General features: G+C 35.4%; 1 protein-coding gene across 2 annotated transcripts in view; it reads right to left on the reverse strand.

Annotated features, from left to right (window-relative positions):
• Window positions 1-17,208, reverse strand: part of LOC150091211 (hemocytin-like) — a 1,750,539-nt gene that overhangs the window by 517,456 nt on the left and 1,215,875 nt on the right. For both annotated transcript variants that reach the window (XM_090374755.1, XM_090374750.1), the window contains one exon: window positions 7,262-7,537. In XM_090374755.1, coding sequence (XP_090230881.1) covers window positions 7,262-7,537 — 276 coding nt within the window. The remainder of the gene's footprint in view (window positions 1-7,261; window positions 7,538-17,208) is intronic.

A 17,208-nucleotide genomic window follows, 5' to 3' on the forward strand; every position in this document is an offset into this window, starting at 1 on the left:
TCACAAATATAATCATATAAATGCATGCAAATAATAAGTTCTGTACAAATTTTAATAAAAGATATTAGAATCCAATAGATTTTATGTGATAAAAAGTCTATTTAGCAGACTTCAGATCAGATAACTAAAAGATAAGTTAAAAAGGGATTACACTTACAAAAAAAAAAAAAAAAAAAAAAAAAAGACTTTACAGCAAAACAAAAAGTCTGATATTTTCTTTCGTCTGTACTTTTTTCTCCCATGTAACTGTTTCTTTTGTCTTTACTTTTTTCTCCCATGTTGTGTAACTGTTTCTCAATACAGTAGAGGTAATCAAAACCGTGGTCATCATGGACATATAGTTCCTGAGGGTTTCAATAGCAGACATGCATCTGTGCAAGACAGTACTGTAGAAATAACGTCTCTGGCTTTTTCTTCCTCTTCACTATTTTTCCTGTGCTGCTCAATTTCCAACTGTTAGGCTTTCTTCCAGTGTGATTTTACACAATGCTTTGTATAAAAAGCATTTTAAGTGGGAAAAGCAAAAGCCACTTTTTTAATTTCTAATACTTGACAACCTTAGTGTACTTTCTTTTTTTTTGGCCATATGTCTGCACTGATATGTGCTTTTTTAATTTCTAGCATGATATTTTACAATAGTATTTAACAGAGAAATTTAGAAATCAATGTTAGATCACTAATTCTGACAAGAAAATCCACGACTCCAAATATGCATTTTTTTCCTTCAGTAGAAAATTTCCTTCGTTCTCTGAACTCTTATATCTTTTAATATGAAAAGTTTTATTTATAAGAAGTTAAGAGGAGGAGCTAGTCCTTTCCTGTTTCTTCAGCCAGCAGGATTTAATCTATACAGACAAGACTACGTGAAAACTTTGCCATCACAGGGGCGCCTCCGTACCCAAGTGGGCAGAAGTGGCAGTGCGTAGCACACACTTCTTGATTAGACCGGGGTATGAGCCCGTGACCACCAAATATGGAGGATGCGGAAAGGTCAGGGAATGACCTTTCGCCGGAGCAATATGGCCTTAGTTGCTAATGCTCCTAAAAACCAAATAACAACAACAGCCATCACAGGTTTCCTCTAGTACTGCATTACTTCCAAGGAAATGGCATCACCAAAAGTTAATCTTTCATTTATTAAAAAAAACATAAAAATAAATAAATATGAGAAGCACTGCTATAACAGCCTGTTTTAATTTAGGGTAAAATGCTCAAAATCTCAAAAAGGCCTCTAATAGAAAGTGGAAAACGACAAGGGTTTTTAAACAAAAAGAGAAATAAATATAAGACAACTGTCTTATGTGCACAGTTTCAGAAAAATACAATTGTTCGGTGGCAACAAAATCCTCTGATTTATTTTCAAACTAGTGAGATTAGGATACATCGGTTCCCTCACCTGCAAGGCTCAATGGTTTGATATAATTATGTCAAGTGAACTGGAGGTAACCTCCCAGTTAGCGTTAGCATTAGTAGAGGCATATGATGCAAGAAAGCAAGCTTATGCAGCATCAGCCAAAAAAAAAAAAAAAAACCCACTTCCATTTCACCCCTCTGTTCGTTCGAAATACCTGTCCAGCTGAGCCTTAAATTTATTTAAGCTATCAATTTCCACAACAAGGGTTGGAAGTCTGTTCCATCAACCAACTACCCGCTGGCTAAAGGCAAATTTCTGCACATCTATCCTACATCTGTCTTTCCTCAATCTGAATTTATGTCCTCTCAGGTGATTATTCTGAGCAAGAGGAAGAATCCCATTGGCACTGAGCATGCTCAAACCATTCAAGGCTTTATACACCTCTATCAGATCACCTCGCTTGTACCTAGTCTCCAGACACTGTAATTTGCAAAACTTAAGCCTTTCTTCGTAAGAGCACCCCTTAGTTCCATTCACTAATCTTGTTGCCCTTCTCTGTACTCGTTCCAGCAGCTCTACATACTTCTTGAAATGAGGCCTCCAGACCTGTATACAGTACTCAAGGTGTGGCCTAACCATTGCCTTATACAAGGGAATAATCACCTCTTTATCCCTGCTAGAAAAATTCCTGTATATCATTGATAAGACACCATGAGCTACTCTTGCAGCCCATCTGCACTGCTCAGAGAACTTCATATCTGCCTGCACAACCACCCCCAGCTCCTTTTCATTCTCTACCACTGTCAGTGTCAGAGTTGATACGTTGCTCTGGGGTTGCTGTTTCCCATATGTAGTACTTTACATTTGTCAATGTTAAACTTCACTTGCCACCTCTCAGCCCATCTGCTCAACGTTTCCAGATCCTGTTGTAGCGGCATAGCATTAGTAGTGTCCTTAACAACCCTGCCAACCTTTGTATCGTCTGCAAACTTGGACATTAAGCTTGATATACCATCATCAATATCATTTATAAATACAGAAAATTATAATGGACCCAACACTGAACCCTGAGGGACTCCACTAATAACATTAGTCCACAATGAGCAGTGTCCATTGATTACCACTCTCTGTCTTCTCCCCCTCAACCATCCCTTTATCCATAGCAGCAATCTGCCTCCAATGCCACACTGCTCCAATTTGTGCAGTAGTCTTCCATGTGCAACAATATCAAAAGCCTTTTTAAGATCCAAATATATAATATCAAAGTTATTCCCTGCATCCAGTTCTTTTGTGACTGCGTCATAGTATCCAATCAAATAACTCAGGCAAGACGTTCCCTTAACAAAACCATGCTGTGTCCGAGCTATAACTGAAATCTTGTCTAGATGATCCTGCAATGCTTCTTTAACCAGTGTCTCCATTAATTTTCCTGGAACAGAAGTTAAACTCCCAGGTCTATAATTACTTGTGTTGGCCTTTGATCCTCCTTTGTGAATTGGGGTCACATTTGCACATCTCCAGTCTATGGGTACCTCCCCTGAGTCCAAAGAAGCTCTCATAATTATGGCTAAAGGTTTGCTTACTTCCTTTGCTGCCTCCTTTAATATAACTGGATAGATCCCATCCACCATACTCCAACCCCCTAGAGATTGGAAATTTACAGTTAACATAAAGAAAATATGTTAAGAATCAATTTTGAATGCCTTCGTGATATTTTTCTAAAGCAGATTTGTTTGTTATTTGGTTTTTAGGAGCATTAGCAACTAAGGCCATATTGCTCCGGGAATATGCGGTGGTCATTCCCTGACCTTTCCGCATCCTCCGTATTTGGTGGTGACGGGCTAGAACCCAAGTCTAATCAAGAAGCGTGTGCTACGCACAGCTGCTCCTTCCCACCTGGCTACGGAGGCACCTCTAAAGAAGATTTCTGGAGGTCACTATCATAAAACAATAAAAACAATTAGCAGTTTCTGGTTTATTGGACTTTTCTGTTAGTGCAATCTATTAAAAATGGGTAGTAATCTCGATCTTATTGCATTTGTGATGATACCAATAGCTGGAATTCTGTGGAATTTTATGTTATTGTGAAATGTGCTTCCCCTTCACTGAAATCTTCAATCATATAAATAACATAACTAAATTTTCAGAATCTTCTCTTCATTCCTATTTTTTTGAGCTTCATAAAGTTGTTACTCCTATCTCACTTGCGCATATTATGTTAGTTGCAATTTGTGCATTCCATGTTCTTTTTTATTGATTGTTTATTTTCTTACTGTTTTCAATTTTACAAAAAAAAAAAAAAAAAAAAAAATCAGTGAACAGAAATATCAATTAGTTACACTATTAATTAAGCTATGTACGTAAGCATTGGGGCGCCTCTGTAGCCAGGTGGGAAGGAGCAGCAGTGCGTAGCACACGCTTCTTGATTAGACTGGCGTTCGAGCCCGTCACCACCAAATACGGAGGATGCGGAAAGGTCAGGGAATGACCACCGCATATCCTGGAGCAATATGGCCTTAGTTGCTAATGCTCCTAAAAACCAAATAACAAAACAAAACAAATGTAAGCATAAATTTATTTTTATTTTCCTAACCTGTGGGTAATATTCTTCTGATTTTCATGCATCATTTAATTTTGTTAATTGGAAGAAGTAAAGTGTAAATTTGTGCTCTATATCTTTACTTTTAGAGCCTGTGGATAATATTTCTCCTATTTTCACTTATTAGAATAGCTGTTTAATACAATTAAAATTCATTTCACAAATATGATCATAATTACCTGCGCTTACTACATATCGTATAGTGAACAGTATTTTATTTTGTAGAGTCCATCGTAAAGTGATTTGATCATATTAAATTAAATTATGTATCATATTTAGATTAAATTAGTTTTGAATAAATACTGTGCTCTACATTATTATTTACTGTATGTTTTTTCAGCCTCATTTAACTCGGTTACAAATCGTAAAATTTTGTACATGATGAAGTTTGTTGAGGACTATAATCTCAGTGTGTTGTACTGTACTGTACATGTATATTGTATCTACCAGACCAAAGTTGGACTTATGCACATGAAAAAACCAAAAAAAAAAAAAAAAAAAAAAAAACGATTAAGTATGTAAGTCGAGGAGTGCCTGTACTTTATATAAAAAGATGAATATAATGTTTTATGAAATATATCAACTTATTGCATCATCTTCATTCCTTTAAATTAAGAGCTCTTAACCAGAATGACATATCCATAGGTAGGGGTCGTTTCAGGATCTTGATGGGGTGGGGAGCATGTGTAGTTTGAAAAAAAAAAAAAAAAAAAAAAAAATCGTATTAAGTAAGAATAATTGAAGTAATTTGTCTGACAAAAAAAATTAAAAAGTCAAAATTTCAAATAAAATGATTTCAGACAGATTCAAAAAAGTGGACACTGCTCATTGTGGACTAATGTTATTAGTGGAGTCCCTCAGGGTTCAGTACTGGGTCCATTATTGTTTTCTGTATTTATAAATGATATTGATGATGGTATATCAAGCTTAATGTCCAAGTTTGCAGACGATACGAAGGTTGGCAGGGTTGTCAAGGACACTACTGACACTACGCTACTGCAACAGGATCTGGAAAGGTTGAGCAGATGGGCTGAGAGGTGGCAAAAAAATGAAGTTTAACATTGACAAATGTAAAGTACTACATATGGGAAACAGCAACCCCAGAGCAATGTATCAACTCTGTGGTACTACACTGACAGTGGTAGAGAATGAAAGGGACCTGGGGGTGGTTGTGCAGGCAGATATGAAGTTTTCTAAGCAGTGCAGACGGGCTGCACGAGTAGCTTATGGTGTATTGTCAATGATATATAGGAATTTTTTTAGCAGGGATAAGGAGGTGATCATTCCCTTGTATAAGGCAATGGTCAGGCCACACCTAGAGTACTGTATACAGATCTAGAGGTCTCATTTCAAGAAGGATGTAGAGATGCTGGAACGAGTACAGAGAAGGGCAACAAGATTAGTGAATGGAACACAGGGGTGCTCTTACGAAGAAAGGCTTAAGTTTTGCAAATTACAGTGTCTGGAGACTAGGCACCAGCGAGGTGATCTGATAGAGGTGTATAAAGCCTTGAATGGTTTGAGCATGCTCAATGCTGATGGGATTCTTCCTCTTGCTCAGAATAATCACTTGAGAGGGCATAAATTCAAATTGAGGAAGGACAGATGTAGGATAGACGTGAGGAAATTTGCCTTTAGCCAGCGGGTGGTTGGTTGGTGGAACAGACTTCCATCCCTTGTCGTGGAAGTTGATAGCCTAAATAAGTTTAAGGCTCAGCTGTACAGGTATTTCAAACGAACAGAGGGGTGAAGTGGAAGTGGTTATTTTTATTTATTTATTTATTTATTTTTTTTTTTTTGGCTGATGCTGCATAAGCTTGCTTTCTTGCATCAAATGCCTCTGCTAATGCTAATGCTAATGCTAAGTGTAGACATAAGATTTTTTGTTCATCAATAGGAGACATGTGCTGAAAAGGTGTAAATACTGTTTTAAATATTCTTACATCCACATTGTAGGTGGTAGATAACTTTCATCAACCAGTGAAATGCCACCGCTTTGCTTATTGGAGGCTTGAAGTGGTGAAACCCATGTTTAGTCTCTAGAGCAAAGTTTCCGGCATCCTCCCCCCCCCCCCCATACTTCTCCTTCAACCCTTGCACGGTACTAAGTACTATAGGTTTTGATACCTTTCGTGTTTGGGGTTTTCATAAAAAAAAAAAAAAAAATATAGAACCTAAGTTTGATAAAATTTATTGCATCTTCATCAAAAATTGCACAAACAAATTTCTAGAACAAATCATTCCATAACTGTGTTTGTAAATACTTTTATATTTCTGGAAGTCTCACAAAAAAAATATACTGTGACTTATGGTATATATTTTATTTCCACTGTATAACAGAGTTTCTTTTAATGATTTTTTGCACTTATGTAGTTCAAAAATGAGGGAATCCCCTCCTCTCCCCACCCCACAATAACATGTTTCATACTTATGAAATTTCAAAAGAGGCAAAATTTATAAATTTATGTGGTTTACATTTTCTAAAAAGCACACGTAATATATAATGTTTTCAAAAGCAAGCTTATGATAAAATTGTAATGTGACCCAAAATTTTGAACTATATGCTGTGAAGGCTAGTATCCATTTAAATTTGTATTCATGTGCAAATTGATGGCAACATTTTGAAGAAATTCAGAAACTCACACATCATCTTAAGTATTTTTTTAGGACTTCTCGCACCTTCACAGCTGTCTGAAACATTTTTAAGGAATTTCCAATCCTACACAAGTTATCTGAAAAAGTTTTGATAAATATTTTTGAAAGGCACATTTTGTATGTAGTTAAAATCAAATTTTGCTTTGAATTACAGAAGTTTACAAATAAATTAATAAAAGGTGATCACAAGACAAGCACAAAATAGTTTTTTAAAAGGTAATTCTTTTCAATTTTTCTGTCTGGTATTTCTGAAAGGAATTTATGGTATGAAATTATGGTACAATATTTTATTGAACATGTTTGGTACAAAAGATATTTTTAGGTATGGTACAAAATTACAGTATGACAAACATTCCCAGTTTAAATTTAGCAACATATTTCACACAGCACTGCACTTCCCACCTACCTCAAATATTATTATTCATAAATTGAATTGTTTTATTTCATCACAGTTTTATCATTCGTATACCTTCACTGCAGTTACCAAATTCAAATGTTTTCTCCTAAATTTAAACGTAAGCTCCTCTGAGCAGTTATTTTTCATTAAACCCTTACTAATTACAAAGTCTGCTGTTTTCTGCATTATTTATTTATTTCTAAATAAAGATTATTTCAAGAACAAATTTATTTTTAAACACTGACATACTACTCACCACATATCCAGCAACCAATTCTAACTTCATAGTTGTAACAATAACCAGTTGGCTGATCTATATTATGGCAAAGAAGACCATGTGTAAGATCACACATGACATTTTGATTTGAAACGTGGTAATCATTTCCAGTTATAATCTCACGACACTGAATGCGGACAGCATTCAAACACATCCCAGAAGCGGATATTATTTTGTCTATAGGTTCCTCATCTCCTAGGTTAGATGGGCTAGGCTCAGAGAGACTTATCCATGGACCATACTCAATGCATTTTTCTGGAATATATGTGTTTTGTTTCATTCAAATATAAAAAACAATCTGTTTAATAAAACCTATTTTATAAAGCATGAATGAAATTCATACTGAGAAGACTTATTCTGTAGATATGTTTAGATATATAATGAATCTAAGAATCTAGAAAAAATAGTTAGTTAATTATACAGGGATTACATTGATTTCTTTATAGTCAGGTTTCTTATCCAACTCTCCTAGTCCATCATGTGAAATAAATAAATTATAAAATATTGATAAATTTCACCTTAATGTGTTCCATACTGTCAGCATGAATGCAAATTAATAGTCCGTGATTACCATCGAGGTCCCAACCCAACCCCAAAACCATCAACCACAATGCAACTACCAGTATAGGAAAACATAATGTCAAAATTTCAAATAGTATAAAAAAACAATTAACAAATACGTGAAGACATTTTCTTCCTCCTTAAGTTGGACGAGAACTTTTCGATCACACGTTCACAGGACGGAATGAACTAAAAAATGCACCGCTGCATCTGTATTTAAAAAGAAATTTAATCCTCATTGCATATGTGTTCATAGGACCAATCGTCCAATATTAAAAAAGGTCTACGAATGTTGATAGAATTTTTACATAATTTTATTTCAAGCGTTTCTGCAATAAGTAGTTTACTGTAATTATGTTGAATATTAATTATTTTTGCTTTATTAAATAGAAACGCGTGACCTTCATTTACAGCATGAAATGCTAATCCCGAAGCGTTTGCTCTCGATGCTCGAACTGAAGCCTCGTGTTGTTTAACGCAAAAATCCAACACCCCCCCCCCCACATAGAACCTACATAAGACGAGTCGCATCCTTTGCCAGAAATGCTGCAAACCAAATCATGTGTTTGTTGCAAGGAAGAATTAGTTAAACGTTTTCTTAATAATATATGCAATTTATTTTTAGGTTAGCTATTATTTTCATATCTGTACCTTTACACAAGTCATTCAGTTTATTATACCAATATTCTACATATGGAACTGTAATAAAATGCTTTTTGTCTATATCTGTTTTCTGGTAGTTGTTTTTTCTCTTTTCTTGGGCAATCAGTTTAATTTTATTAATAGAGGTGATTGGATAGCCTCTATTAAGGAATTTCTTTGTTAGTTCATTTATCTTAGCCTGTAATCCACTCTGAATGGTGGAATATTTAAAAGCATTTAAAAACTGGTTTAACATGTTTAAATTGGTGATAGCTCTTGTAATGTAAAAACATACCCATGTTTGCAGCCTTTCTATAAATACTAAAATTTAATCTATCCCCCTCCATTTGTAATGTGAAATTAAGAAAATTAATGGATTGCATATCATCCTTCTCTGTTTCTAAAGTGAAATTCAGTCTGGTTTGAATGTTATTTAATACTTGTAAAACAGAATTTATAGTGATCTGATTGGTTATAATAAGACATCATCTAGATATCTGCCATAATACGAGATTTCTGGTATAAATGGATTCAAGTAAATATTCTCTATTTTATCTAAGTATAATTCTGCAATGAGTTCACTAATGCTAAGGCCCATAGGTAAGCCAAAAATCTGCCTGTATATTTTATCTTGGAATAAAATATAATTGGTGGGAACTAATAACTTAATGAGATCAAAAATTTTTTCTCTGGGGAGTCTGGTATTATTGATATTAATATTATTATCATTTAGAAAATACCAAACAATATCTAACACGTATGGCAAGTTTACATTAGTGTACAAAGATGCTACATCTAGAGAATATAGTTTGTGATCATTCTTCATTTTGTGGTCTTTAAATCTCTTAAAAAGAGAGTCGTAATTTTTAATGCTATATTTTAAAATCTCTCTAAACAGTTTTATGATAGAATAAACGAATGTGTACAAAGACGAGAAGGCCAAGTTCTTGTACAAACTATTTGGACGAATCAGATTGCCTGGTTTATGTAATTTAATTTGACCAAAAAGAGTAGGAACATTATAGGTCCAAGCTTTAATTCCTACTCTTTTTGGCCAAATTAAATTACATAAACCAGGCAATCTGATTCGCCCAATAGTTTAGTACAAGAACTCGGCCTTCTCGTCTTTGTACACATTCGTTTATTCTATCACAAAACTGTTTAGAGAGATTTTAAAATATAGCATTAAAAATTACGACTATCTTTTTAAGAGATTGAAAGACCATAGAATTAAGAATGACCACAAAATATATATTCTCTAGATCTTTGTACACTAACGTAAACGTGCCATATGCGTTAGATATTATTTGGGATTTACTTCATGATAGTAATATCAATATCAATAATACCAGATTCCCCAAAGAAAAAATTTGATTTCATTAAGTTATTAGTTCCCACCAATTATATTTTATTCCAAGATAAAATATACAGCCTCATGTCTACTTAGATAAAATAGAGAATATTTACTTGAATCCATTTATATCAGAAATCTCGTATTACCATAGATATCTAGACGATGTGCTTATTATAACCAATCAGATCACTATAAATTCTGTTTTACAAGTATTAAATATCATTCATACCAGATTGAATTTCACTTTGGAAACAGAGAAGGATGATATGTGATTCATTAATTTTCCTAATTTCACATTACAAAGGGAGGGGGATAGATTAAATTTTAGTATTTACAGAAAGCGTACAAACATGGGTATGTTATTACATTACAAGAGCTATCACCCATACACTTATAAAAAATCTGTCATGTTAAACTAGTTTTTAAATGCTTTTAAATATTCCACCATACAGAGTGGATTACAGGCTGAGATAAATGCACTAACAAAGAGATTCCTTAATAGAGGCTATCCAATCATCTCTATTAATAAAATTAAACTGATTGCCCAAGAAAAGAGAAAAAACAACTACCAGAAAACAAATATAGACAAAAAGCCTTTTATTACAGTTCCATATGTAGAATTTTGGTATAATAAACTGAATGACTTGTGTAAAGATACAGGTATGAAAATAATAGCTAACCTAAAAATGAATTGCATACATTATTAAGAAAACGTTTAACTAATTCTTCCTTGCAACAAACACATGATTTGGTTTATAGCATTTCTTGCAAAGAATACAACTCATGTTACATAGGTTCTATGTTGAGGTGTTGGATTTTTGCGTTAAACAACACGAGGCTTCAGTTCGAACGTCGGAGCAAACGCTTCGGAATTAGCATTTCATGCTGCAAATGAAGGTCACGCGTTTCTATTTAATAAAGCAAAAATAATTAATATTCAACATAATTACAGTAAACTACTTATTGCAGAAACGCTTGAAATAAAATTATGTAAAAATTCTATCAACATTCACAGACCTTTTTTAATATCGGATGCTGATGGGATTTATGATGGAATTTATGCTGATGGGATTCTTCCTCTTGCTCAGAATAATTGCCTGAGAGGACATAAATTCAAATTGAGGAAAGACAGTTGTAGGATAGATGTGCTGAAGTTTGCCTTTAGCCAGCGTGTGGTTGATTGCTAGAACAAACTTCCATCTGACGTTGTAGAAGTTGATGGCTTAAACAGATTCAAGGCAGAACTAGACAAACATTTGGGGCGAGTGGATGGGTGAAATTTGCAGATTTGATTTTTTTTTGGCTGATGCTATATAACCTTGCTTTTTTGCATCATGTGCCTTTTCTAATGCTAAGTGTGGTTTTTTTTTTTTTTTTTTTTTTATGACGCTGTATAAGTTTGCCTCCTTGCATCATTTGCCACTACTAATACTAATAATAAAAACAGTACATGGGCAATTTTTCTTAGTCTTCTCAGGATGCTCTCCTAGATACTGCTGACGGCTCCCTTAAAAATTAAAGATGCACTGAAGATATATTTCTCAAAGGTTTGCTGTATAATGCTTATCATTTTGGCTAGGACATCTTCAGCTGATTTACACCTCCTGAAATCAAATTTTCTGCCTGAATTCAATTTCTGATTGATATAGAGTTGTTTAATTCTCTTAATGAACATTCAATCAAATAACTTACTTACTACAGATAATGATGCAATATTATTTTGAGTTGGAAACCTTTTTTAATATGCTAACAATATATATATGTGTGTAAGAATTGAAAAGTCTGATAAAGTTTGCAAAGATGGAAGTGAAAAATACACAAAGTGCCAAGTACTAGAAGGGTGAGGACAGCAGAAAAAAGAAGTAATGCAGGTTTGTAAAAGGAGAAAAGAATGTGAATATCCTATAAGTTATGATGAATTAAGATAATTATAGGCTGAATTGCAAAGCCAATTAGAGGTGAGGGAACTGCAATGTGAAATGATTAATACCAAATGATTAAAGAAAAAAAATAAAAGGCGGGACAGCTGTTATCAGATATGGGTGGGCAAATTTAGTAATAAGTCAAATATAGGGATAGTACAAATACAAAAATCTGATGCAAGCTGAAGTAAATGTTGATACGTGGTCAGGTTGATACACCTGATTCAATCACTCAGGTGTATTTCAATTAATATTTTTACTTTTACTTTGCAGTTCCCTCACCTCTAATTGGCTTTGCAATTCAGCCTATAATTCTCTTAATTCATCATAACTTATAGGATATTCACATTCCTTCTCCTTTTACAAACCTACATTACTTCTTTTTTCTGCTGTCCTCATCAGAGACATATCAATAAAATCAGAGATATCAATAAAAGATATAATGGGTTAAAACCTGGTATAGCAGTGGAAAGATAAAAATAAAATAAATTAGATATGACAAATGCACCAGAGCGAGCAAAGCAGCAGCAAAGGATGCAGAAGTTTATATATGTATGTTTTAATAAATAAGACAGTGAGTGTGAAGATGGAAGTGTAAGTTACGCATAATGCCAAAAGCTAAAATGAACAGGATAGCAGAAATATGACAAAATGTATGAGTGAAAAGGAAAAAGGAATGTGAATATTCTATAAGTTATGATCAATTAGGTAAATTATAGGCTGAATTGTAAAGCCAATTAGAGAGGAGTGACCTGTACATAAAAATTATTAAGTCAAAATGATAAATTAATAAAAGTAATGGCAGCTGGCATCAGATAAGGGTGGGTAAATTTGGTCATAATTCAAAAGAGGTAAGTCCCAATGCAGTGTATGTTGTATAAAATAATTAAGATGAATTAAGATTAAAACTGGGCGTACAAGTACATGGTGGGTGACCACCCAGGTGTGACCCAATGTAAGCAGGGGTCGAGGTGTGGCGCCCACACCACATGGAGGAACGCCGCCCCTCTATTTTACCAGGCAGTACTAGGTGGTAGATGACTCTCATCAACCGGTGAAATACCACCACTTTGCTTATTGGAGGCTTGAAGTGGTGGAACCCATGTTTAGTCTCTAGAGCTAAGTTCCGGTCAACCCTTCCCTATCTCTTCCATCATGCAGTATGATTGATGACTTTTGAGGTTATGATGAACGTCGTGGCGAGATCCAATATTCCTTACATTTCGAGGGTACAGCTCTAAAAGGTGTTCGCAGCCCGGCCGCTAGTTAGTACACTGGACCGAACCTATTGGTAACTCTCTAGGAGGCTTCCGGATCAGCTAGTGTATAATCTTGCTACCTCTACTCTGCCAGATAGTGACTGGAGGGAGTCCAAGTAGTATGTATGCGGGGAGCATTGTCGAGGCCATGTTATTTCAAGGATCTGGGTATATTCTTACCACGTGTACGCCATATCCAAAAATTTCATTACTTCATACAGCATGTCCCACCCACTTTTTCTTACTATTGAATACACCATGAATTGTCAAACTAATAGAGCAAGCTAATCTGCGAAAATATCTAAACCTCCCAAGAACTTCCTAATTCATTTCACAAATATACGTGGTCTCAATTCTAATCTGAATGATGTCCATTTCCACTTGCAGTCTGCCAAACCCCATGTATTTTTCTGACAGTATCTCAGTTATCGGTTGATTCAACTACTGCTCATCGCAGATGCCCAAATTATTCACTGTATGATTCCTTTTGCCTCAAAGGTGGTACTTGTGCATATGTCTGTTCTGATATTCCCTGTCAGAGACTTGGCAATTTGGAATATCCTCTCTTTGTTCTTCTCTGGCTTAAAATCTCTCTCTCTCTCTCTACCTCATTGTGTCAAATTCATCTGTTGTCTCTACCATTCTCCCAGCTCCACTAATCCCTTGGAGCTCTTTGACTTCCTCTCTTTGCAACTTGACTTTCTCCAGTCCAACTTTCCTAACAGTGAGGTAATTTCAATGTTCACAGCTCCAGCTGGCTTCCGTTTTCTAGTCACACTGACCCAGCAGGTCGAGATGCTGAGGCTTTTGCAATTACTAATGACTTAGCACAGATTGTTCATTTACCTACAAGAATACTGGACAATCCTAATCATACAGCCAATATGCTTGATCTTTTTCTCACAAACAACCCTTCTAAGTACACGGTCGAAGTGAGAGGTCCTTTAGGCACTTCAGATCACAACTTGGTGATTGTCTCTTCTCCAATGGAACCTTTATCTCATGGCTATTCCCAACCTCGTGTTGTTTGCCATTACAAGAATGCAAAATGGGATGACCTGCGAGACTTCTTTTCTTCTTTTCCTTGGTCGGATTACTGTTTCAAAACTTCTGATGTCAACGTTTGCTCAGATCGTGTCAGTGAAATTATTCTTGCAGGAATGGAATCCTTTATCCTACACTCCACTTTAAAATCTCGTCCTTTATCTAAACCTTGGTTTTCCAATAAATGTGCTAAGGCTGTTCAAGAGAAGAATGTTGCATATTGTAATTGGCTTGTTTTTAATTCTTCAGTTTCATTTTCTGCCTACACCAAAGCTCGCAACAATTGTAAAGCAGTTATTAATCAGTCCAAACTAGAGTTTGAACAGGCTAAGAGTAGAAAACTTGCTTCTTGCCCTAATGGTAGCCGAGCATTCTGGTCTCTTGCCAAAGCTATTGGCCGCAACTTTTGCCCATCTCTGCTCCAACCTCTGTCCAAACCAGATGGTTCTGTTGTCACTTCAGCCAAGGATAAAGCTGACCTGCTAGCATCCCATTTTTCTTCCAACTCATGTATTAATGATCTTGGTAAAACACCTTCCACCATTCCCAACAAGCTCCATTCAATGTCTCCTGTGGTCTTCCATCAAAAGAATATCAGAAGGATTTTGATGAATCTTGATGCTAAGAAAGTTCCATGTCCTGATGGTATTTCTCCACTTGTTCTCAAAACCTGTGCTCCTGAACTTACTCCTATTCTTTGCCGCCTTTTTTCACTTTCTTATTCCAAAGGTGTTTTTCCTTCTGCTGGGAAATTTGCTCATATCCAGCCAGTTCCTAAAAAGGGTGACAAATCCCTTCCATCCAATTATCGTCCCATTGCAATTACTTCTACTCTTTCTAAAGTAATGGAGAAATCAATTAACCGCCAACTCTTAAACTACCTAGAAACCTTCCATCTGATCAACGATCGCCACCAGGAATTCCGTCAGTGTCGATCCACTGGTGATATTCTGGCTTATGTTACCCATTTATGAACTAATTCAATGGAAAGGTTTGGTGAAACACAAGTAGTTGCTCTTGACATCTCAAAGACTTTTGATCGTGTTTGGCATAAAGGTCTTCTAAACAAGCTTCCATCTTATGGTTTGCCAACTGTTTTTAGTAATTGGTTATCCAGTTTTCTCTCTGATCGCTCACTGAGGGTGATGGTAGATGGCTCTCTTCTAACTTCTCCACTGATCTCCACTAGTCCCCCAAGGTTCAGTTCTTTCTCCCACTCTTTTCCTCTTGTATATTAATGACCTTCTTCCATTGACTGGAAATCCTATCCATAGTTTTGCTGATGATAGCACATTGCATTCCACTTTGCATTTTGAGAAACCTTGTCCTGCTCAATCAGCTTTAACTTCTCGAAAATCTGCTACCAATTCCTTAAATGCCGATCTTCAGGTAATTCTCCAGTGGGGCAACGGCAACTTAGTTTATTTCAACCCTTCTAAAACTCAGCCTTGTCTTATATCTCGCAAAAAAGGATTCTTCTACTCCTATGCTTATCTTTAGTGACACTCCGATTTCTAGGCAAAATGATATATCTCTTTTGGGGGTTACCCTGACTTCTAATCTCTCTTGGCACAAGCACATTACAAATATTGCTTCCTCTGCATCTAAGAAACTTGGTTTTCCCTTTCGCTCTCGGTGTTACTTTTCTTCCAAACAGCTGCTCACTCTGTATAAATCGCAAATCCGCCCTGCCATGGAATATTGTTACCACATCTGGGGTGGTGCCCCCAAAACCTCTCTCAGGCTTCTTGATTCCATTCAGAAGAGGACAGTTAGGTTAATTAATGATTCATCTCTAACAGAGTCTCTCCACTCGCTTTCTCGTAGACGTACTGTTTCTGTTGCATGCCTCTTCTACAGATACTTCCATGGGCACTGTTCTTCTGAATTGGCTTCTATGATTCCCACTCTCTCTTTCAAAACAGTCCGAACACGTGCCGCCATCAGCCAACATCCATTTACTGTCCAACTTCAAACCCACAGAACCAACTTTACATCTTCCTCATTTATTCATTCAACTGCCATTTTCTGGAACAACCTTCCTTCATACGTATTTCCTGAAAATTACAATCTACAGAAGTTCAAGTCCAATGTCAACAAATATCTTCTTTCGTCTTCTCAACCTCCAATCCAAGCACGGTACTAAGTACTATAAGTTCTAATACCTGTCGTGTTTGGGGTTCACATAAAAAAAAAATATATATATATATATATATAGTAATAAAAAAAAAATTATAAGTACAAATTCAGATAGAAAATGCAAATAGTAGTTTGGTGAATATAATTGGCAGAATTTAGTAGAAAGAATATGTAAATAGAATTTTGAGCAGGCAAATGGTATAAGGCTAGGGAGTGAACTGAGGCCAGGAAAGGGATAAAAGTGTATCTGAATAAAATAAAGGCAAAGATAGAGAGAGAGCTTAATGATAGTGGGAAGATTTGTATCACCCTCGTATTGCACTAATAGCTTTACGAACAGGAAAAAGTAGAAGTAGAAAGCATAAAGATAAAAAGTTAATTAAGAAATTTATTAAAATTTCTTAAATTTTAATAAATTTAATTTTTATTAAAACTGCGTGTGTGCACGTGTGTGTGTTTTTCTTGATATTTCTTCCATTGTTTAGACAGTTAATGATTATATAAATCTAGAAGGATCTTTGGCCACTTCTTTGGAAACCTTTTTAAAGACCTCTACCATATTCCTACCCAGAGCTTACCCATGATTTTTTGCCAAACTTCTTTTAGTTCCATTATGGTGAAGTCTAATGTATCAGATGAATCTATATATTCACTGTTTTCCTTCCCTATTAGTCATCTGATTTATTTTCCCTGGTCATCAGAAATGCTGAGATTGCATTATGCCTTCACCATCCAAAAGAGCCAGACCCTTCTACAGTATGAAATATGTTATCTACTTTTAGTTTATTTAAATTTAAAGTGACCCTATATGGTAGTTCCTAGTTGCATTTGTTCCTTGTATCTTAAAAAGGTTTTTACCATAAATCTCTTATATTTTCTGTATTTTAAATGTTCTTTTTAGTGCCATGCACACTATTTTTAGTTTTTCAATATCCTCTTGTCTCCTCTCCTCTACTGTTTAGCCATGCAGCACTTTTTTCCCCCCCTTTTTTTTGTGGAGAACAT

The sequence above is a fragment of the Mastigoproctus giganteus genome, chromosome 1 (assembly GCF_048544385.1).
Source record: "Mastigoproctus giganteus isolate SK-2022 chromosome 1, ASM4854438v1, whole genome shotgun sequence".
In the NCBI taxonomy this organism is placed as follows: Eukaryota; Metazoa; Arthropoda; class Arachnida; order Uropygi; family Thelyphonidae; genus Mastigoproctus; species Mastigoproctus giganteus.